A 25,367-nucleotide genomic window follows, 5' to 3' on the forward strand; every position below is an offset into this window, starting at 1 on the left:
AAACTAAAAGAGTATATTCCCCTTAATACATTAAACATTTATCGTTACAGAAGTCTAGTGGCTTACAATAAAGGCCTAGAAATGTTGCCATTATTAATTTTTAACTTGGTATTCATGAACTACAATGCACTTAAATATCAAAACACATTCAACAAACTTTTGAATTGTATTGTCTTAAAAATCCCAAAAATAAGGTATGAAATTTGGTTGAGAGGTCCAATCAATGTGTATATGTGCAAAAGCAACATTCTAATCTTGTTCACAAAAGTTACTAATAAACAGCAGGAATGTCAATGATCAAAACTGGACGAATATACAGTTATCCTCACTTTAATGTCATTTATAATTTGTCCTTGAATTCTCCACCATACTTTTCATAATTCTGTTTGCACGAGTTGCACGAGAATGCTGTCATTCACGTAAAAAAACGGGGTCAAATAAGTTCAAGTTGTAAATGCAATATCATCTAAACGTAATTAATGGATTATGCAGTTCAAGATAAACTTTATCTCATAACGTAACAAACATGTATAATGTTGTAACAACAACTTTACTTACACTGATTTAAGTAGCAGTCGGTTTATAAGTGACTTTATTGATTCATTTTGTGTTTTGTTATTGTTGTCAAAAAGTATAACGGAAGTGTCTCACAACTGAAGCGGAAACCAGTTTGATGCGCAAAGTAGTCCACTGTAAGTAATATTATTTGACAAATGTCCACAGAAATTAATAATTTTCTAATATTAAAGACGAATATCTGAATAGGATTCATTATTTGATAAGAAATTATAATCATCGACATGTTTTTTTTTAAAAATCGTACACGTGCTGACACCTAAGTTGTCTCCCGTTGTTTATTAGAGTTACCTTTCGTCCGGTGCAGTAATACATTTGCAGTGAATCGCCGAGAAGTCGTGGGAAAATTAAAAACCATGTAAACAAACTAAAATTAACCACCTTTTCAAGATGAATTTCGAGTGATCGACATTATGCATTTAACCCGCCTGACCTGTGTAGCATCTTAGATATCTGTTCTAAGGTATTCATTGTGTAGAATGTCATGTTATGCCCTTGCAATGCTAATCCCACTCTGATTTTTTTGTTTACATTTTTTATCAATGACAAATATGGCGTCCATCCCGAGATGAACAGACGTGGCGTTAAATGTTTACATGTTTAAGCAAACCTGGTGTGTTAGAAAGAAAATCTTATCCCTTCAACATTATTTGGAACACTGTTATTGTAAAAAACCTGTTTTTTCCTTATACAAAAGCTTAATATTTTGTGTTGAATGTACTTTCCCAAAGGCCTCTGTTTTCCTATTACATTCATAGTACCACATCCTTATCCACAAAATACTGAATATTACAGGTGTCCATCAGTATTATATTAGTTTAGGAATATGTTTTTTATTTTCCCACCATCGATTTCTTGAATATGCACCCCTTCCGCATTGCTATATGAACTGTGAATGTAGCAATATGCGTCCCCTTAAGCTCTCAATTCAATCCACTTGTCTATACTATGTGCAAAACTGTATAATTGTAATTACTATGCGATACAATATAGATGAATAAATATGTTTAAACCAAGCATAAATGCGAAAAAGTATAACATACATAGTAAAGCTGAACTATCCGTGTAAATGAGCTGAGAGCTATTTTTCTATTTCCATTTATTACTTTTCTAAAAAAACATATTACAATTAACCAGGTGTCTGTAAAATTTGTCATTTTTGTGCAGAAGTCCCAACTATAAGTATGGTGTGCGAGAAGGGCCAGAGCGCTTACGTAGTGCGCATTTACAGGGAGTGTATTGCTCAGATTAATATATTAAATATATATTTGACTTCATCGTAAGTCCGCAAAGTGCACCAAAAATAGCAGTATTAATTTTGTAATAATATTATTTATTTACAAGCGTAGCCTATCTCTGACAAATGACATCGAGAATTCTAACTAGCCTTTTAGAAAGCTGCATTTTCAAGTACCTGATATTTTCCACTTTGGTTAAAAAACATTTTTACAATACATTTTTTGAGATAATGACTGACTACAGAAGGAATATCACAGAAATAAAAATACGCTGGACCTACTGAATGCTACAACCTACTAAACTTCAATGTTTAAGTTTTTGCTTTAATAAAAAGTGAAAAATCAAATAGATCGTTTCGGAAGTTTGAGAGAGTAAGAAAGCAAACATATCCTACGTAGTATTTAGCATGGATGATTTTGCACTGGGGTCATGGGACTCGTTCCGAAAAGGCCGGTTCGTCAGCCACGAGCTAGTTAAATGGTTACAGACCTCTGTCCGCATGGCGCCTGGCATAGTGGTAGGAATTGGGAGGTAGTTGGCTAGCACAATAAAGGTGTCTCATAAGCCAAATTGGCTGGCCCTTTCAATAAGGGTGACACTATAATAAAAGAGGCATTTACCTTTATACAGTAGGGATATGTTTGTTTTACATGTAACATCAAAGCAGTAACCCCTCGTGAAAATACTATGCATATGGCGTTCACTGTTTATGTATAACTGTAATATTATATTTTGACGTTACACTGATACAAACAAATACCCTTTTGCATATTCATTTATATAAAAATAAAAACAAGCAAACAAATAAACAAATAAACAGACAACAACGGGAAAAATGTTTATCTATTTTATTTTGTTGGGTTTAGAGTAACATCAAAACGATACGATTAACTTTTTCCTGTTCTTTTTTGTGTGTGGGGATAACCTCCAGGTGCCCCTCCAGACATTTTTTTGGGGCTCAGTTGAGTACCTAGATAGAGGCAGAGACCTTCGAAAAGTCAGCTGGTGGCTTCCTTACATGAAGAAGTTTACACCTAAAGTGAGGTTTCGATCCCACGTCGGTGGCAAAGAATCGAAGTCAGCGACCTTGGCATCCGGTCACGGAGGCATCTATAGAAGTAGTGTTTGAAATATTTACAATTATGAAATTCTCACGCCGATTTTCATTCCTGTGAAGTGAACAATTATGTCTACGTTTTTCTTTTGCAGCTTTTAAACTTATATATTCAATTAAATTTCGATAACATAAATGATACTGTGAATGATATTTACCGCCAGAAATTACAAATGGTTTGTCGAATACACCATACTTTTAAATACAAAAGTTTACACACCACGAGGGTCGGAAAGCACGAAATTTACGTTCTTGTACGTATAAATGAAACGCCATGCTTGAAATGTAAATAAAGGAATAAAAGTATTTTTTTACATGTTCGTGGAAAAGATCGAACTGTGATTGTTGATGTTTCTGATACAGAATATATATGAACGTATATATTTGAGCCGTTTCATCTTATGGGACTTACAGGAACATAGTAAGCGATTGTTTATTTATTCTATTTATGTTATAGTCTGGCTCATTTACACTGATGTATCCTTGATTGGTGAATATATATATTGTATAGATATAAGAGATTTACGGTACCAAATACTTACCCCGAAAATTCCTGTGCATTTTCCTCTTGTGCACTGTTGGAACATGCTTTTGAGTGTCATTGATACTTTATAATTTACTGGGAGATACATTCTTTTATCATTATTAGTTTCTCTTTGACCCCCATGCATTTCTCGCGTTGTTACGACAATCTCAGTTTTACATAGGAATTTTGCATTGTCAAAATAGCATAGGCCTTAAGATGGTATAAAGGGAAACAACAATTTTAAACAATTTGGCTTAATAATCAAGGGGCAATACTCTTCAAAACATGGTCACATTTCTGGACATTAGTACAAAAACATCGCTGACATCAAAACCGAGCTATAATTGCTTTCGTCCAAATATTTATAGTTTTATCATTTGTAACCGGAAATGGATCAATTATATATAAAAGATTTATTTCTATTTTGCGGCCTTTATTAAATTTATTGTCGCTCTTTTGATACGCTTTGTAAACAGGCGAAGAACAATAATGTAACATACAATTCCAGCACCATAGCTATTGTTCGATAATACTTACTGATCGACCATCTCTGACAATATCAATACATGAAAATTTAGCTGAACGAAAGTTTAGGATATTAGACATGATTTTGGCAGCAGAAAAATCGTTTTTAATGGACAAAGTTCCAATTTTACTTATAAGTTATATTTTAGCCGGTGGATTAACACGGCTTGGAACTGTTTTCTGTGAAATCCAAACGGATCTAATGACAAGCATAAAAGACAGGAATTCAGGAGATGTGGTATCAAATTGTCAAAAATCCACAACAATAAAATGTATAAATCAGTGTGTGACATATGAGTCGCGATGCCGTGCCGTGAGTTACAAGCGGAGCGAAGGAATATGTTTGCTTCATTCTACACATCCACTTAGTTCTAACGCTCAAGTTACATTTTCTTCTGGTTTTAGGCTTTACTATTCAGAACAAGGAGGTATGAACTAAAAATAAATAAAAATAGGTATGTCGTTGAGTGGTGTCGTTGAGTGGTGACACAGTATCGCTAGAATGCGTTACAAATGATTAATTACTAGATTTTACTTAATACAGATTTTAATGAATCATGTTACTTATTCAATATTGTTTTAAATGAATCGTGTCCAATGTAATTTATTACTACATGTATTTGATATTGTGCTAAATGAATCGTGTCCAATATAATTTATTACTTTTTGATATTGTTCTAAATGAACTGTGTACAATGTAATTTATTACTAGATCTAGTATTCGATATCGTTCTAAATGAAACGTGCACAATGCAATTTATTACTATTTGTTTATTACAATGTGATATTGTTCTAAATCAAGCGTGTAGATCTAAAATGTAATTTATTACTAACTAATTTATTACTGCTTGATATTGTTCTAAATGAAACGTGTACAATGCAATTTATTTAAGAAATGATATAACTCATATAGTGATTTGTTGCTGAATAAATCATTGTTGGAAGTTCAGATGCGAAGGAATTAGAGCTATATCACGAGGGCATAATAATACGCATCTGAACGACAAGCAATGATTTTATTCAAGAGCAAATCACTAAATGAGATATATTATTTCGATTCTAACACGTTACCAAGGGTTTTAAAGTACATCCTTGAAGACATTCATTATATATTTGCCCGTTTTCAATTGGGTTCTTTTCCAGCGCGCCGCTATGCCGTTTGACGCTATGATGCAATAATTGTGACGTCAGAAAAATTTATTCACTGTTTTCAGCCAGCCTTCTTTGTTTAATAGGAAAATGAATCGAGTTAGAATACTATTGAATTTAATTCTATCAGATATCATTCTAAATGAAACGTATACAATAAAATTTGTTAAGTTTTGATATTTTCTAAATGAATCGTGTACAATTTCATTTATTGATTATTCGATATTGTTGTAGATGAATCGTGTAAAATGTAATTTATTGCCTATTTAATGAGTTTGAAATTTTGTAATTGTGTGGAAGTGCTACAATATCTCTCACATTTCATCATTGTCTATTTTTGGAATTGAACATGGCGAGCGTTTAGAAGCTCGATGTCCGTCGTCCGTCCATTTTTTATAGCATTAAAATATTGAAATCTGTCTTAATCAAAGTTTTTCTATTTGAAATATGGGCTATAAGGGTTTGTTCATGGTAAAGTTGCCATCATTAGGCAAAACTTGTTCTATCTCAACACACATGCATAAGTGACCTATGACAATAAAATCTGATAAAATCCTTTGGAAGCATAGAACGCAACCGAACAACATAATAGTAGACCCAGTTTGTTTATAAGTGTTAATGACCCCTCCCGCCCCCACCACCGCAACTGGCTTAAGCGGGATTCTATGACAGTAAAATGTAATGCTCCCCATGATCTCAAAGGACAAGAAAATATAACAACACAGAGTCTAAATGCGGGGATACCTGAACTAGTACGTGTACTGAATTTAATAAAGCCAGACTAGTTATTTTAGTTGTGTGCCCTTGTTACAGCAATAATTGCCGAGTTGCTTTTTGGACCCAAAGTATACATTATATTTTATGCATGGGGTATGGTGTGAGTATTCATATCTGGATATTTACGTATGGTGTACTTAGGACCTTTTTTAACATTCGTTCATATCTCATTAAAGGGATTACTGCGTATGCATAACTTTAAAATCAACATAAATCATTAGAATTCATTCGAATTTTCTGGACCTTTTTTTTTAAAGATATAATATAACTTCATTCACATCACCATTGCATCATATTCATTTGACATATAATTTTCTGAGTACATTACTGATACCAGCAGTTAAAAATCAATATTGCTTTGCAATGAAATATGTCCCTAACTTATCTCTGGAAACGAAAACAACAAGCATGATGCCAAGCTACAAGAGCACACAGAGAACACAGAATTGTACTTTACTTAATAACATCTTCAAAAAAAAAGAATATTAAAAAAGAAAAAGCTATATGAGGCGATTCTACTGTTTTTAATTGATTACTCATCAGAAAATTGTGTATTCTCTACATGGTGAACTAGTCCTTGACTTTAATACTGTATTTGCTGGCTTACAGTGTCGATTAATGCTTTTTTTGTTGTTGTTGTTGTTTTTTAATTTTTAATTTTTAAGTGAATGGCTTTCTAATTAAATTCTAGATCTATATAGATTCTCGAATTTCCATTTGTGCCATTTTGTTTCAGATATCAATGTTTTGATTAACTTAGCAATTTTGATGTAAGCCTATAAGCCATGCAAATATTTAGTACATGTTTAAGTGGTTTCTTTTGATATTGTTTAATATATTTCAAGATGTGTTTGACTTTTTTTGCACTGAGTTTCCCAGAATTAGTGTATTACACTCGAAATTATTGTTTTTCTATCAGATTGTGATGATGGCTGGGAAAAGTTTGGAGGAAGTTGCTATTTGTTTAATATCAACCCCTTGTCATGGGAACAGGCAAAGGTAATGGAAACCAATTTAACCAGTTACTTTAGTCTTTAGTCTATTCCTTTTAAAGCTACTCGCACATAGTTTGGCTGAATATTTTCAACATATACATTTCCACCAAGTTTGGCATAGAATGTATATATGACACTGGAAAATGATGAAGTGGGTGAAAAGAAAAGTTAGATATTGGTAAAAAATGCAAGAAGAATGTCATTTTTTTGCGTTGTTTCAAAATCGCTGCAACGGTTTAGTAACTTCTGCACAATATGTTTGTCTTGAATTTGTGGCGACTATAGACACTGTCAAGGTATTTCGTTCTAAACTGTTAGAAGTCCAAGGCACAAAAGTCCAAATATTCACGCAAATTTATAAGAATGCATACTATTTGCAATATTTTCAGACAACCTGTACAGATTTGGGATCAAATTTACTCAAAGTTGAAGATGCCGCTGAAAATGAATTTGCAAAGGCAAAGTGTGCAGGTTGTTTTTAATCGTAGTTGGAATTATGAGCACCACATTTTTATTCTAAAAACTTTATCATGATGTTGATATCGTATACATCATTCTATCTAGAAGGCAGCAGTATAGACATTTTGACTTTTTAAAATATATCGACTAGTTTAGAATTCTTCGTCAAAGACCTAATTTTTCCATTGCGAATTCATGCATTTAAAAACAACATTAAAATGATATTCGCAATTTAGAAATCTATGTCATGAAATTGGCCAATAAGCATGAAGCAAATAGCAATGTAAAAATCTTCAAAATTTTAAGAAAATTGTATATTAAAACGATCCAACCTAATGCCCATTGATACATTTAGAATGATGTGCATTTTATTTCAATTTGTAAAAAATGAACTTTATTTTTTTCTTATATACCTATGTACTACCGTACGTTTATATTTTCAAAACATGTATTTTGTTAATTTTAGTAGAGTAAGATAATGTGTGCCTAGAAGTTCACTTAAAAAGTATGCGATAAAATATTCTATCAATATATTATTACAAAACTTTATCATTTTAAAGACAATACATAGTAGTAAAGTTAATATTGTTTTAATTTTCATGTCATATTAGCCTAGCATTGAAATTTATCGTTTACAAACTTACTGTGACGTATGTGACATATAATGCTTCATGAAATATTTATTCGCTAAAAATTTAAAGGTTGGTAACAATTTTGTTTAGAATAGGCGTAAAATGTATGCATGTTTGGAAAGGTCTATTAAATCTCGTAATACATAATATAAATCTGGTTCTAGTCATTGTTGATACAAAATGTTTTAGGTCACTAAATGAAATAAAATATCTTACACAGTATCACTTTCGATTAGAGGTGACCCTGTAGGAACCGTGTCACAGAATTTTGAGGTAAGTGATCAAATTAACTGCATGTTCTTATATGTACATTGACACATGGTTAATCATTCAGGGTCAGTCATCTTGAAAGTTAAGTTGAAACAGTATTTTTATTCAAATACCTGTGACGGGCTTCCCCCGAAGCGGGGAATAGTGTATATAATGCAGTAAAGTTGTTGCCAATGTGGTCAACCCTTGCTGTATCAACCTCTAACGAGCAGTTTTGTTTTATATATTAAGAGATTTTAAAGATCTTTCCAAAGTGTATCATTCTCACATACCAGAGGATTACAATAGCTCGGGCACATTTCGTCGATATTTTTACTTTGTTTACGTAACAGGTACAAATTCTCGGGATTTTGACGAACCTCTGACGGATGAAAATGAAGGTGTATGAGTTTATATAACAATCTAAACCATAAAAAAAGTCGAAACAAAGCTCCGTACACATAAGCGAATAAAATTTTCCATAAAGCATTATAGGCTGCTATAACAGACCACTCCCTTCTTTTTGATGGGTTGTCCTATTTTTTACCAATGGCGAGGCTGTGTTCTGAAACTGTTGTTTACTTCTGACCAAGCTCAAATTTCTTACAATGAAATGCAAAAAACAATGTATGTTTATATGCCGTAGAATATGGTGCATATTACTACTGGATTGGTGCCCGGTACTACGCTCAGTACGGAGAGTACAGATGGTATGATGGTACCGCTATAATTTACAATGACTGGAGCCAAGGACAGCCTGACACTATCAACGGATGTGTAGATCTTTTAGACCATTTTGACTGGAAATGGAATGACCATTCGGACTGTTTTACAACATATGGTGGCAGTATTTGTGAGAAAGGTACATCAATATAAAATGAGCCGTGCCATGAGAAAACCAACATAGTGGGTTTGCGACCAGCATGGATCCAGACCAGCCTGCGCATCCGCGCAGTCTGGTCAGGATCCATGCTGTTCGCTTTCAAAGCCTATTGCAATTAGAGAAACTGTTAGCGAACAGCATGGATCCTGACCAGACTGCGCGGATGCGCAGGCTGGTCTGGACCCATGCTGGTCGCAAACCCACTATGTTGGTTTTCTCATGGCACGGCTCAAATAGAGTTTTAAGACAAGATTCTGAAAGCAAATACTTAATACCTGAGTCTGGTCTCAAAACTCAGACATAATGCATTGATTGTAGAACTCGTTTTTAAGCAACACAAATAAAAAGTACAAGTGTACAACCCTAAATAGAATTATTCACACATTATTTATTCTTATTTATTTGTTTATTCCAAATAAGAAACATTTTGTTTCGCCTATGATTTTTTTTAAAGCAAGAACAATTCTGTCAAATTTATCCAGCCACTACAGATTAGCAATGCGGTTATGCTTTGGTTGCAAAAGGAATTAAAGTTATAACTCGAAGGAAGTTATACTAATATTCGTCAGTACCCGATACCGTGTTATTTGAACAGAGATTTGTATTAATTGAATATGGAACAATATGTCCTAGTTTAGTTTCAAGTAACCGTATAGTATCCATTACTTTTTTTTGTACCATAACATTGTATCATCTTAACACGTGTAACAATAGTTTTAGACTATTTTATAACATTTAAAAAAGAAAATGTGATTGGAATTTTCTCTTAATTAAGAAACTGAACAATTATTCCATGATTACACTTTTAAATTCATGTATCTGTCATTATTTCTTTTACAGGCCTATTCGGCAACATTTCCCAATCCCAAAAAAAATTTGCCACACTGTTAGGACTTATTTTCCTAAAACAATACATGATACAAATGTACCTGGAATCAGTATTATTTGAGATTCACTTCATGAACGGTGCGATTTAATACAGGCATAACCGTTACGAAGTATTCCTTGATATCAGTATTATGAGCATTTGGGGTGAGACCAATTTTAAACAACAAATTAAGACTATTGACGACCGGTTGATCAATAGTCTTAATTGCCGCATCCTCCACATTCGCCCGACCTAAGTCCCTGTGTTTTTTCTCATTCCTATGCCGATTAAAATCTGATTAGGCGTCTCTGCAATTCCAGAAATGCCGTTTGTAGCGCAATGTATCAGTGTCTATATAGTATACCAAGAGCTCTGTGGTTTTCAGGTTTGTTTATGTTAAAGGTGACACTTAGGGACGGGTGTAAGCAATTTGCTTAAATACATGTTTTTCCTATATCTTAATTGGACACTCTCAAATTTTTCTGATCTTATATAATAGCATATACGAACGTGTAGTTGTTAACAACAACAACAACAACATCATCAGTGATAGTAATAATAATAAATTAAATAATAATGATAATAATAATGTCAATCTTCCACGAGACCCTCATATAACTAGAATATATACATTTAAATATATTTAAATATACATCCTTGAATGCTGAATAAAAAAGTTCAACAGACATGTAGTTGTAGGAAACATACAAACACCATAGCACATGTATTAAATTAGAATTATAACTTGCTCTACTTTACATACAAAGACTCGAATTGACTAACTGAAGATGCATTTAAACGTAATTTTGTAGGGTATTCCAAATAGTGGTGTCGGAATAATTCAGTGGGTAAATGTGTAAATAAAAGGGCGTCCGTGTTTATAAACACTCTAGAATCCACAGTTCTAGTATGGCAGACAGGATATTCTCACGTTTTTGCTGTTGCTAAAAAACTCGTGTTACATCCCAGGATTCAATATGTCTCTTGCGTTGTAATTTTTGAATGAATCTAATAAAAAGTGCTTAAAAGAAAAGTTTTATTGATCGCCTCAAATCATATTGAATAGGTAAAGTATATGCGCGCTGGGGAAAATATTTTATGATGGACCTGTGAATTCTTTACTTATGGGTGAAACAGGTCTCATAAGCGTAAATACGACTAGCTTCTACTGATTATAAAACATACCATACGATTTGTTGTGAATTAACTGTTGTTGTACTTTTAGTAGTTCAACCGCCTCCCTTGTTTAAGAGCAATATTTAAAAAAACACGTTTTTTTCATCCTCAAGTAATAAGTAAGTAGACTCGCCAAGTTTAATCAAGAACCCACAATTGACCGACCCCTCTGGTACAGCATCTAGACGCATAATCTAACTCTATACATTGAGCGCCTTCTTCACCCGATTTACATTCGGAACATTTTCACGCGTTTCGGGCTTTATCGTATGTTTAACATGGGATTTTTGAACCGTCCAAAGATGTTGGAAATGTTTGTCTCATTGTTTATTTTTTTTTAAATAAAAATGTTACTGCTTTCATTGTCTACCACTTTTTTTCCACCCTTGCCTGAAAAAACAGTAATGAGTTTGTACACTGTTCAGACAATTGTGCTCTGTTGAAATTTAACCAAACACAAGTTTACCTGCATAAACAGAAAGCATGATATGTCACCATGCGCGGATCCAGAGGGGGGTGGGGTGGGGACCGGGGGTACGGATCCCCTCTGGAAAATCTTTAAAAAAGGAAAGAAGACAAGAAGGAAAGAAAATGTTTTTCGAAAAAGGCAACATTAGGACTGCATGTAAAGTATATGCGGCATATTGAACTTTCAATTTTTCCAATAATCGGTATTATCGATTTTTTGACACATTAAATAAAGAAGGATAATTTCGATTTACTCGCTATATCTTTTAAATGGTTTAAAATAACGAATTCGCTTCGTTGGCATTCGTTGATTTTATCTTTCATCTAAATGAGGATATAATTTTAAATGTTGTAAGTTTACGCTTTCGCTTACCCTTTGGGCTTTTAAACGTACCACCCTTGTTTTCCATTGACGTCAATTGAAGATGTCTATTTTTAGCTAAAATTTAGGGTAAGTTTTGTTTGTATATTGTTCAAATTACTGAAATCGGTGAAAATAATCGTTTTTGCTCCGGTGATGTTCTACAGAATAATTATTGCTCGACTCAACTGTGCAAAAATAGTTTTAAAAAATACTTTATTTAACTTACCCTTTGGGTGTTTTATAACATCACTATTACTTTTAAAATGAAGACTCGGGCCGACTCGGAATTTTCCGGATTTTTCCGAGTGCGAGCAGACGACTCGGTATACAGGTAGTTTCCAGTTACGACACGTTTTATGTCAAAGTAAATTTACGTTTTTAAATACCTGGACGTAATCATCATAATTTATTAATTATTTTGCGTCTATTTTTAATAACAATGATTAAAGGTTATACATATTTTGACATGCGAATGCGTGAAAGAAGGGACCAGAGGTAAACAAAAGTAGATACATATGGGACCTTTTATTGGGGAAAAAAAGGCAGACACAAAGATGAAATTGTCTGTACTTAGAGAAAGTGTCAACTTGATTACTTGTCCAATTGTTTTCTTAAGTACATCAAAATATGATCCTTGTATTGGATGAAGAAAATCCTCAGCTGTCAAAAATGTGAGATTTAATTTTGTTATTTGCACACACCTTGACACGCAAGATTCCTCAACCTTTCCTTTAACCAGTTCGCTTCAGCGAAGTGTTTTAATATGGTTAAATGACAATTGATACATATTAATGAATGATAAGATGGAGAGTAAATTATCCGTATTTCAATCTATTAGCAACTCTGACAGCGTAAGCGAAGATTAATTTAGAAACTGACAGTTTCATATCGGGATTTTTATTTCAATCAGATGTAATAAATATAAATTTTTGAGTAAGCTCTAACTGATACTTAATTAGATAGTCCCTTGCTTGTTACTTTTATTACCTTTTCACTGTAATAAAATTTTAACACCATGCATGGATAATTATGGGGGTGATATTTCGCACTTTTATAGCACATGTCTCTTTGAAAAAAGGAGGCATTTAATAACGGCAATAAAATGGGAATTAATAAAAAGACAATGCTTATGTTTTATTCTTTATTAAAGTAAACAAGACATTACGAATGTTTTTTTTCGACTGCTTCATTGTATTGCTTGTTCAAGATCATTATCTGTTCTGTTTATTGCTTATTCAAGCAACACTTAAAAACATTTGATTTTTAAATGTAATGTTACAAATTCTGAAGTGTACAGGCTTCCGTCCATGAAAACAGGGTACATCGCTCCGTGGGCATCAATCTCTGAATAACTTTGTCACCTTCTTTCAAGTACATATTTCGCACGTGCAACTTGGGTGTTAGGTGCATAGGAAACTACAAATTTTGCCGTAAGGCCAGTAAAGAAATGGACAAATTACACAGTGTTACATTTCCTTTTTAGTTAAATTTCTTCAGTTAGTTCCCGAGTTTAGTATACTTAACAAAGTTATAAATTAAAACTAACATTTGACTTGACTGTGAATTAAGCGATTCTATTTTCATACCAATATATAGAAAAGAGAAAAGCTGTTAACATGCGTACACATTTATATTTGCATATTAGGTTTTCAGTATTCTACGGTGATACATGAAACTGAAGTTATTCATGTGGTTATTATATACGTACAGTGTTATAGTTTGTGTTGATGTAAACACGTTTATTGCTAAACAAATTTTGAAATATTACAATGTTGACTTACACACTTAAATGATAAAATGCTTTCACGTGTAAAAAGACATTTAAGTACTACCTGGAACGACTACATACCTTTCTGGTACTACAAGCAAAATATGTAAATAAAGATGCAAGGAAAAGATATGATATGCCCTTTAAGTACTTATTTTCTTTATTATTTTACTTAAATTTTATTATATCTCAAACATCACTCTCTACAAGTGTCTTTAATCCGCTTAAAACATAAATGCTAGGTAGAGTAAAGACTAAATTACTTATTACCTGAAGGCAATAAATATCGATTTTGTAGATAAGGTGATTTATGACCCCCGCTTAATCTCGGAAGTTTACGTAAAATTTACGGACGATAACGATCATACCTGTCGCATTATCGATTTTTCTCCAGCTAGGCTTAAGCTGTCCCGCATAGTACAGAAAGTTCGATATGCTGCTGCTACATACGACCCCGACATAATTCATATTATTTATCTAAAAGAAACTAAGAATTTTACCTTCAAGAAAGGTTGATTTTATCATTTTCCCAAATTTAACAGGTTAGTCCCTAAAACTGTCCCAGAATGCAAAAAATGAAGTGCTAAATTTCAAAATTTCCAGGGGGGGGGGGGAGAGGCAGGGGATCGGACCCCCTCTGAGAAAATTGGCTGTGTCCGTGCATGGTCACTATACCTGTGTCCAGTACTGGACATTATGGTAAACGCTTCTTTCCTGCACAAATGACAATTTCGCAACTTCTGTCCGGTTTGTACAAATTTCTGGCCGCGATAAACCATTTGACTTGTTTTATTTCGTCTACAGATTGAAGAATACGCTTTGCAAGAGAAAATGAATCAGCAATGTCAACAAAGACCACTTTTTATATAGGGTAGTGTTTTTCGAAAAGGTTTGAATGTATTTTAAATAAAGCTGTTGTTTTCCTATCAGAGTGTGATGTTGGCTGGGGGAAATTTGACGGACGCTGCTACAAGTTCAATACCAACCTGTTGTCATGGGAGCAGGCAAAAGTAAGTTCATGTGTTTGACAGATGTCATTTTATTGATTTGCTTTAAGTGAAAATTAAAAAAGAGAATTAATTATTACGCTCGCGTGGTTACTAGTTTAGTTTAAACATATTTTATTGCTTATAATACATGTATTTATATCATTACAGCAACATATGGATAATAACAATCAATTGAATTATAGCAATAGGGTCGGACCACAAGTTCTGCCAACATTAGTAAACGGCCCTTCCCTTGAAAATTAACTATTACATAGAATTAATTACTTTTACGAAATAAACATATAACATGTATTACAAAAGATTGAATGAAGAAAAGACCAAAGTATGACTGAAACTAAAAAAGAAAAATGTGGCTAGTTTAATGTTATATATGATGTTGATATTGCTATTTTCCCCTCATGGATCTGTTTCCCAGAAGCTAGGCAAGGGCAGGAGTACCTGTATTCGTTTGTGATAAATTGAGGTTTGATTAATAGTCAAAATCAAATGTTAGGTACTGGTAGAAATTACAAGTCACAGCTATTCTCACTGAAAACGATTAGAATTTATGATAGATTTATGCACCGCCAAAAGTAATTAGTGAACTGCTTTCGTCTGAGTACATGTCAGATCCAAATAATAGTAGTGTGTCATTTAAAGGATGAAAAGTTCTGGTTTCATGAAATAGGTCGATTCTTTGTTCTCTAAATTTCATACACTGAAAGAAATAACGTTCAGCATTCCCGATGGGATACCCACAATCACAACTGGGATTATCTCTTAAATGGTTTCTCTATAAATCGTTATTCAGATTACTGCATCGGTTTCTTAACCTTGCATGTAATATTGAGGGCAGTCTTTTACCAATCAAAAGTGTTTGGGATTGTTGGTGCTTTGAACAAATCTTTTAGCCTTGATTTAAATATATTAAGGGATTCAGAATTTCTAATATTTATATCAAGTGAATTCCATAGATCGACAGATGACGGTATAAATGAGTTACTATAAATCTGAGTTCTTCGAGCTATTGTTACATAGTTATCATTGTTTCTCAAAGGGTAATTAAATATCTCTGCTACAACAGGAGGAAAAATATTTAACAAGAATTCAGGGAGTAGACTATTTTTAGCTTTATAAACTGTAATAAGCTTTTGAATATTTCGTCAGTCCTCTAAGGAGACCCATCCTATTTCTTGAAATAAATTTTGTATTGAGACAGACCTGGTAAATCCTGTAACTATACGCGCCGCTTCATATTGTAATTTCTCTAAGGATTGTTTTTGTTGTACAGTGCATCCATCCCAAACAATAGATGCATGCTCTAATATAGGTCTCATATATGAAATATAAATTTGATTTAGAGTAGATCTTTTTAACTTGAATTTTAGTGCTGTCATAGAACTCAAAACTTTCGATGCAGACTTTTCTATGTGGCTAATATGCTCGTGCCATTTAAGATCGGACGATAAAGTTAAACCTAAATGTTTATGAAAATCAACATAATCTAGTAAATTACCATTAAAATAAAGAGATGGCTTTACTTGTAGATTAGAAAAAAACATTACTTCAGTTTTGTTAGGATTAAAATCAACTAACCACTGTTTGGACCACTGGATAATTGTGGTTAGATCACTGTTTAATACAGATTCTATATAATTCACATCATAAGAAGTTACAGCTAAGGAGCTGTCATCTACAAACAAACGGGTAATGTTTAAAAGAGTTTCAGTTATGTCGTTTACATAGATCAAAAAAAGTAGAGGTCGAAGGACCGAGCCCTGTTAGTGGGAGTATCCTCGAGATTTCACTACCAACAAAGACAGACTGTTTGCGATTCAAAATATAACTCTCAAACCAACTAAGTAGTGTATCATCTAGGCCGTATTGCTTAAGTTTAAAAAGAAGACCGCGGTGCCAAACTCTATCAAATGCTTTAGATATATCACAGAAAACAATGCAAGTTGATTTTCTCTCGTCAAAAGATTCACATATTTGGTGATACATATCTACTAGCTGAAAGACAGTTGAATGACCAGGTAAAAAGCCAGACTGTAGGGAATAGATCAAGTTATTGGAGTATAAATGGTTATAGATATGTTTAAAAATTACTCTTTCCATGACTTTTCCGACACAACGTATTAAGGAAATAGGTCTGTAATTCGATGGATTATTTTCTATTCCTTTTTTGAAAAGGGGCATTACTTTAACAAGTTTCCAAGCACTGGGATAAATACCTTCATGAACAGATCTGTTAAATATGATACTAAGAGGTTTCGCAACTGTTAAACGTGTTTCTTTAAGTAACCTATGACTTATGGTCAGGACCTACAGCTTTATTAGTTAATAATGAAGATATTATGTCAGCAATTTCACTTTCAGTTATAGGAGATATATGTAAGGTAGAATTTGTTTTTAACATAAAGTTAGGTAAATGTGCATTAGAATCATCAACTCTTGGCACAGAGGAAAAATACTCATTAAAACAGTTTGCCTTTTCGCTATCAGTGGTATAGTAAATATCATCTCTATCATTTTCGACAACTAATGTTGGTATATTATTGTTGTTGGCACTACTATTGTTTTTATCAGCGTTTTTACTGTTTTCCAATAAAACTTCGGACTGGTCGATTTTGTTTCCTCCAAAGAAAACTCTAAATTGTTATAAAAACGTTCCTTAGCATGATGCTTTAAGTTGTTTACCTTGTTTCTAATGCGCTTAAAAGAATTCCAGTCAGATACACTATTAGTCTGCAGAGCTTTTTTCTTTAAACGGTCACGTTTTCTTGAAGCTCTGAGAATTTCGAAGTCATACCATGGTCTATCGTGTGGTCTTATTGTAACAAAAGATGTCGGAATACATTGTTTAGCTAATTCGATAAAACGTTTGTAAAAGATTCACATGCCACATCTATCGAATTTGAATTTAAAAATGACCAGTCAGTATTTTGAATCAAATTATTAAGTTCATCAAAATTACCGCGATTATAGTTCCAAACCTCTCGTTTATACGCTATAGGTATATTATTAGGGTATTTTATATATGCTTAAGTTCCAAAATGGTCACTTATTTCTGTAGGAGTTAAAAAGACACCGGCATTGTAAACTTCAATAGTATTAGAAATAGCAATAGGATCAATAAGGGTCGATGAATGATTTGAAACTCTTGTTGGTTCTTTAATTATGTTATGTAAATCATTAATTAGGAGAATGTCTTTAAATTTGTGGTTGTTGATGTTCAGTTGGTCCTCATTTATATCTCCTACTAACATTAATCTATCACACATATCAAGAGCTTTTTCTAAGGAATTGTTCAGTTTTATCCAGAAATCTATAGATGCTTGAGGTTGTCTGTACAAATTACAAATGAGATATTTCGTATGTTTAGTTTTTTACTCTACCAACAACGAATCTTTCAATATGTTCTCAAGTTCATGTGTACGTTTTGAAATAAGATTGTCTGATATATACATAAGTAAACCTCCGGAGTGACATGAAACATCTTTACGGTAAATTGTTAATTGAAAATCTAGACTGATACTGTCATTGCTTACATTTTCATCTAGATGGCTTTCAGTAAAACATAAAACATCGAAATCGAGCCACTTGTTTTTTATGTAGCTTAATTTATGTCTTATGCTCCTTATGTTTTGACTATAAATCGATAGACAGTTACAATCAGATTCACTTCCCGGGCCTGGATTTAATTCAGTATTACCACTTAAAATTAATAATAAAAGAATAACAGATACGACTTCTAAATTCAAAGTAGTTTCACAGAAGAGCAATAAAGAGCAAAAGACTGCATCTTGAAAACATTTTGCAAGAGCAATCGGGAACAGTTGTCTCCCTTTAATCTTATCAACTAAAATACTGCAATAATGTTTCAAATTTTCAAATAACAGCGTGAGACATAACAAAAGGAAATGTACTATTTCACGTAATGGACAATAATGAAAGTACATAGACTTTTAAACCTCTGTAATTCGTTGTAAAAAGATCCAATGGCTGCCCTCCAGGCATTTAGGGAATTACCCATTGTCATAAACAAATAGCACAGACAATTTCATTAAGGTCAGCCACTAATATACAGCTCTAGTAAAATGACAGTTGTAAACACCCCGTACCCATGTGTAACCCAGTCCCAGAAAAACAGATCCAAACCTTAAAATAAAATATAAAAATGTAAGAAGAAGAACATACATCTTCATCATTAAACTAGCTAAGATGTGGAAAAATGAACATATTTGCGTGGTTACTTATTCTGGTCCAAGTAAATGAATATTAAGCATATATGTATAAGTCTGTTTATTGCCAAGAAAATTAAAATCTTGAAGTTTTTGGACTTTCTGGTGTAAGCAATTCTAAATTATGATAAACATATGATAAAAATGGCATTTACTATGCTTCCGGACGAGTACAACAAGTTCACTCAGTTTGACTGGCTATATATAGGCATTTGGGTATCGGATGCGGAGCCACGCCATGTTCAGCGACAACATGTCTCTCGTATTAGGTGACATAAAACGGAACATTAATTTTATATATTTGACTTTTTTCTTCCTTGTTTTAGCGTATATTAATCCGATAAAAAAGAGACGTATAGCATCTTGATCGGCTGAAATTGTATTATTTCGTCTGGATCATAAGTGCTTAAAGCGTTACTTTCCGCACTTGGTAGCATTCAAACTGTCGTGTTTTCTGTCAATGTCTTTTTCCAGGTAACTTGCACAGATTTGGGAGCTAACTTACTCAAAGTTGAAGATGCGACAGAAAATGATTTTGCAAGAGCGAAATGTGCTGGTAAGTCTTAACTGACCACTTGAATTATAAAATCAAATCGCGCGTCTTTGGCAAAATATTCACCACATTATGTCTTTGTTTTGATTTGTCTATTCCGTAACATGTTTTCCATTTAAGTCTTTCCTTTATCTTAACTTTAACTGTGATAATATTGATATATGTAGTAATGTAGACATTTTGTTAAATATGTATTTTGATTTGAATTTGGATTCATTTTTGATGGGATGTTTTACCATCTTAAGCATCAGTCATTTCAAGCAGCTGGTTTTAATTGAACGTTTTAATTAATTAATTAATTATTGGATAATTGTAAAACATTCCATAATATCTTAGTTTGCATACTGAAACTAAAACTGTTTTATTTAATTAAACGCCTATTTTTACGTAAAACATATTCAATGGCGATTTACAAAAACATAAAAAAGTTTACTCTAAAAATTAAAACAATTTAAAAGATGTAAGAAATAAATGAGCATAACATCATTGTAAATAAACTACTGAGTAAGTATTAAACAAAAGATCAGGCATCTTAAAACTTGAGAAGATAAGATTAATAAAATATAAAAATGTTAAGATATAGGTTTGTTAGTAAGTAAGTAAAAAGTTTACTGTAGTGACATAACCATAAGTTATTACAAACAACTGTACTTTTATATAAAACAGTGATAAAATTTCTCATATTCGAATGTATTTACACAGTAAAAATTATCCAGTTCATGTTACCACAATACTTTCAAAATCACAGTTACAGGCTCTAAAAGAGTGCAAAGTTATCTCTAAAATAATGAGTTTTCAACTTCTTTTAGGAAACATGTAATGTTTCTGATTTCGAGAGGCAATTCGTTCCAGAGTTTAGGTCCAACAGTACTAAAACTTTTGTCACTAAACGTTTGGCGCTTGTTCAAAGGAACAACGAAGCACCCAGTAATTGAATTTGAAGAACGTATGTTCCTTGTCTGAGTTTGTTTTATGTATTATGAGAGGTTTTAAAAGATATTCCGGAGATTTTCTGACTGAACAATTATGCACGTATGTGAGCATCTTGAATATGATTCTGGTTTTGATGGGTAGCCAGTGAAGATCATAAAGCGCTTGTTTAGAACTGTCATACATTCTTCGATTTAGGACAAGTTTTGCACACGTTTTTAATTCGTTACATTTTTACCTCGCTTTGAGCAATACTACACAAATGACATTACGATAATCTAAATGGGATATCACCAATGACAGCACAAGAGTTTCAGCAGCTTCTTTGATTAGATATTACATTTTATTCTGAACTAGTTGAGCGTCGCTGTTCTACGCTTTCGTTTTACATGCTCTTTTAGATTCAAATTTTTGTCCAGGTATGTACCTAGATATCGAATAAAGCTCGCTGATCTGATTTCACTTCATAACCTGCATATGTTGTCGGCTGCACACGTAGAGAGTTGTTGCCTACTACCAAACATGATGAACTCGGTTTTGAAAGTGTTCATTTTGAGCTTATTTTCAATCAACCCGTTTTTGATTGTTATAACACATTGTTCTAGTTCTTGTATTGCCTTGGATTCCATTGTTGACTTCTGGGCCGCAGATAGAAATCAACCCGGATCAATGCTGTTCCACAAACGCCATAATGCTTGTTCAACACATCAACGGGAATATCATGGTCTACAGTATCAAAGGCGGCACTGAATTCGATGGCAATTAGCGCCGTAACTTCTTGCATTTCCATAGCATCCAGTAAATCATTTACTAGACGTAACAATAGTGATTCACAAGAATGGTTTTTCCTCCTGTGAGCAGATTGGTTTTCGGGTAGAAAATTGTGTTCATTTACATGATCGTTTAGTCTGAACAGAGCTGCTTTTTTCAATTAGTTTTGACAAAAACGAGAGGTTACTAACAGGCCTGTAGTTTGCAAATTCAAGTTCGAGTCCCACTTTCTTAAACAAATGCCTTACAATTGTCTGTTTCCATTTCGTTGGAAAAACGCCGTCACGCAACGACACTAATTTGGTGATAACAGGTAATAGTTCACCTTAGTACGATTTTAGCAGTTTTGTTGGTAGAGTATCAACATGGTTTCGTATGTAGTTGGTTTATAAGTTTTCTAACTTCTTCCTCGCTCAGATCTTTAAGACTAACAAAACAAGGAATATCTTTTTTACATGGTTGAAAATTATCGAAGTGTTCCAACGATTCTCGAATTATTTCGATTTTGTTCAAGAAATGATCTGGAAATTTCTCTGCCAGTGTACTGTCATGTCCAGTTGGCATAGGGTTCTCAGACTTCGTGCCAGTTGTCCCAGATACAAGTTTATAAAGCTTTTTCGAGTCACCTCTGGTATTTAGAACTTTTCACTGAGAGATGATCTTTTCTCACGTTTGAGTTCCTTTCGTATTTATTTACGTGCTGTTTTGAAGGCTTCATACAGATGTGATTGTCTATGTTTCTTCTACAAACGTTCAGATTTGCGTGTCGCGCTTTTAAGATAAAGGAGTTTTTCTGTGAACCAGGGTTTTGGAGCGCGACGGATGATTGTTTTTTCTATAATTGGTGCATGTGAGTTCATAATCTGTTCTACTGATGTCTGTAATTCATCAACAAAAAAGTGGACATTGTCACTTTCGATGGCCATTTCTCTCTGATCACTTGAAAATGTGTTCGTATTCATGTCTTTGAAATTTCTAAAACCACTGCATCACTAGGCATAAGTATCAGTGAAATGTTTGTGTGACAATTTTGAAAGTTTGTGAAGAAATTCTATATTGTAAAAATGTTGATCGGTGAGCATACAATTTAACCTCTGTAAAAACAAATTTCAGTCTTTCCTGTATTGTTCGCTCTATATATAGTGAGGGTGCACTGTGTTGCATTTAGGAATTTCCTAATATGTAAACAAAAAGCAAGTCCCTACTTTACACCCTTAGAGACATTTTGAAGACTTTTAACCTACATGTATATCAACTTTTTGAAAACTAAACGGTAGAAAATATTGAAATATTCATACAAATACCTGCCATACATAATAGGAATGAGGCAAGACTCTGATATATATGTTGTATTATCTGCTCCAAGTCCAAAACATTTTATTAGCATAGAATAGCTTCAAAGCTGAAACTGATAGCTGAAAGTACATGCACGCAACAATAGTATTGTACTTCATATTCTATAACTTAATTTCTGATTTTCTTTTCAAATAAGCCTATAACTTATAGTATACTGCTAGTAGACTGTTGTTTATTAGTCAGGTCTCAAAACTTTAGCTTCTGGAACTGACCAATGGCGAGGCAGCACCCTGAGACTGTTCCCTAAACTTCATTTTGTAACAGTGGACCCAGTCTGCAGGCACGCAAGTATAAATGTAATCATCTGCGTCTTGATCATTCTATGTAAAGTTTGTATTCCACAGAATATGGTGCAACTCATTACTGGATAGGTGCCCGGTACTACGCCCAGTTTGGAGAGTACAGATGGTACGATGGCACTACTATCAGTTACAACGACTGGTACCCAGGAGAGCCAGACATTATCAGCGGATGTGTGGATATGTTAGACATCTATAATTGGCACTGGAACGACCATCCGGACTGTTCTACTTCCTATGGCGGCAGTATTTGCGAGAAAGGTAATTTTTTTCAGTACAAGCCACCAGGTGACAGTAACGTTCAAAAACATCAGAGAAATTAAGAGTACCACAAAAGAAATGACGTGGATGTAGTTTATTTTACAGTTATTTACTTATCTTGAGGTCAATATATGTTTTACGGACCTGTAAAAAACATATATTGACCGAAATATAAGTCTATAATTGTTATATTATATACCCTTCTCAAATGCACTCATTTGACTGGCCCATATTTCATACATATAAGAAAGAGTCATCATATTTGCGAGTCAATATCGCTTTTGTGGACCCGCGCATGCACCTCTTTTGACCAATCAAATGAGCGCATTTGATAAGGGTATACAATATAAATAAATATTGTTAGTTATCTATATATGCGTAACCTGCATATGACACACATGTTCGCCAATAAGTTACCTAACACACTTACTCCTATACCATATTCCTGTAACTAACTGGAACTATCTCATATGATTCTAGAGTGATCTTCATGGAACTATCTCATATGATTTTAGAGTAACCTTCTAAATTATTGTGAAAAAAATTATAATGAACACTGTTCTGCCTTGATACCCAGGGTTAATGACCATCCAAAGGCGATAAGAAACAAGAAACGCGTATCCATAGTCGCAACTATTTATCACGTGACTGTTCTGACCATTTAAGATAGATTGCACATATTCCAAACATCCAAAATATCACTCTTTTCCACTTTATTTACTTAGTACGTGTCCATAAGGTTTCGTGTAGTAAAAGGCACATGACACTAATAAATCGCTATTTACTGTGAAATAAAGTTTTGGCATAACAATAGTACTCGACTTTTCCAAATCCCTGCCTAAAATTACTTGATACTCCATGATCATTGGTCTATTCAAGACTTCAGAAGAAGCTGTCTGTAAAAGATTTTGATATTTAGAATATCCACAAGATGACCCTTTGTAAGCAAAGAACGCAGCAAAATATACATTTCATAATTAATGTATGTAACTTCCAACCGCGTGTCGTAGTTGTTTTTTCTTCTTCAGATAATGTAATGGGAAAGCGTTTCTTCTATTTCCCTAGAATTAATATTTCTATGATAACAAACAATTTGTAAGATAAATGTGTATATTTTAACTTTTTGCAGGGCTATTTGATTAGAAATCTGTGAAAAAGGGATACAACCCAATGGCAGGTATGATGAAAAGACGAGAGAAACAAGAGCTGTCCGTAAGACAGCCAAGCTCGACTATTCGAAATATTGTCCCAGAAGCAGGAAAATATTACCCAAAAAGGTTAAATATCAAAAGGGTTTTAAGTTCAAAAGGGGGCATAATTTGACCAAAATGCATATCAGTTATGGGACTTGCTGCTATCAACTAGTTTTATAACCCCGAAGGCACATGTGAAGATTCGCTTCAATATCTGCATTAGTTTTGGAGATAGAAACTCGCATGTAAAACTTTAACCAGAATTTTCAAAGTCCAAAAGGGGGCATAATTTGCCCAAAACACATGCCAGAGTTATGGGACTTGACCCAGCGAGGTTGGTAATTGATCTAGAAAAAGAAAAAATAAGTTTCAAATCTATATGCCTTTTAGTAATTGCTGTATGTACTTGCACGCAAAACTTTAACCAGGATTTTCTAAGTCCAAAAAGGGGAATAACTTGCTCAAAATACATGTAAGAGTTATGGGACTTGATCCAGTGAGGTTAGTAATTGATCTAGAAAAAGAAAAAATAAGTTTCAAATCTATATGCCTTTTTGTAATAGCTATATGTACTTGCAAGCAAAACTTTAACCAGAATTTGCTAAGTCCAAAAGGGGGCATAATTTGGCAAAAATGAAAGTCAGAGTTATGGGACTTGATGCTATCAACTAGTTTTATAACCCCGAAGACACATGTGAAGTTTCAAATCAATATCTGCATTAGTTTTGGAGATAATAACTTGCATGTAAAACTTTAACCAAAATTTTCTAAGTCTAAAAGGGGGCATAATTTGCTCAAAATACATGTCAGAGTTATGGGACTTGACCCAGTGAGGTTGGTAATTGATCTAGAAAAAGAAAGAATAAGTTTCAAATCTTTCAAAAGCTATATTTTCTCGAGTTTTATGAAAACCATCATGTGAGATTTTGCTCAGTCTTGTCGGGTTTGGAAACTTTCGTAAATAATAATGAAGTACCGCCTTTTTATACCCTAATTATTGTTC

At 33.4% G+C, this 25,367-nt stretch overlaps 1 protein-coding gene across 1 annotated transcript; it reads left to right on the forward strand.

Moving 5' to 3' along the window:
• The first annotated feature begins 4,283 nt into the window (after nucleotides 1–4,283).
• On the forward strand, nucleotides 4,284–24,314 carry LOC123561919 (C-type mannose receptor 2-like). The gene is made up of 8 exons (XM_053537690.1): nucleotides 4,284–4,293; nucleotides 6,826–6,905; nucleotides 7,291–7,372; nucleotides 8,888–9,103; nucleotides 14,699–14,778; nucleotides 19,476–19,557; nucleotides 22,956–23,171; nucleotides 24,301–24,314. The coding sequence occupies exons 1-8, from the start codon at nucleotides 4,284–4,286 to the stop codon at nucleotides 24,312–24,314; spliced, it is 780 nt and encodes a 259-aa protein (XP_053393665.1).
• The last annotated feature ends 1,053 nt before the right edge of the window (nucleotides 24,315–25,367 follow it).

This window comes from Mercenaria mercenaria, chromosome 2 (assembly GCF_021730395.1).
Source record: "Mercenaria mercenaria strain notata chromosome 2, MADL_Memer_1, whole genome shotgun sequence".
Lineage (NCBI taxonomy): Eukaryota > Metazoa > Mollusca > Bivalvia > Venerida > Veneridae > Mercenaria > Mercenaria mercenaria.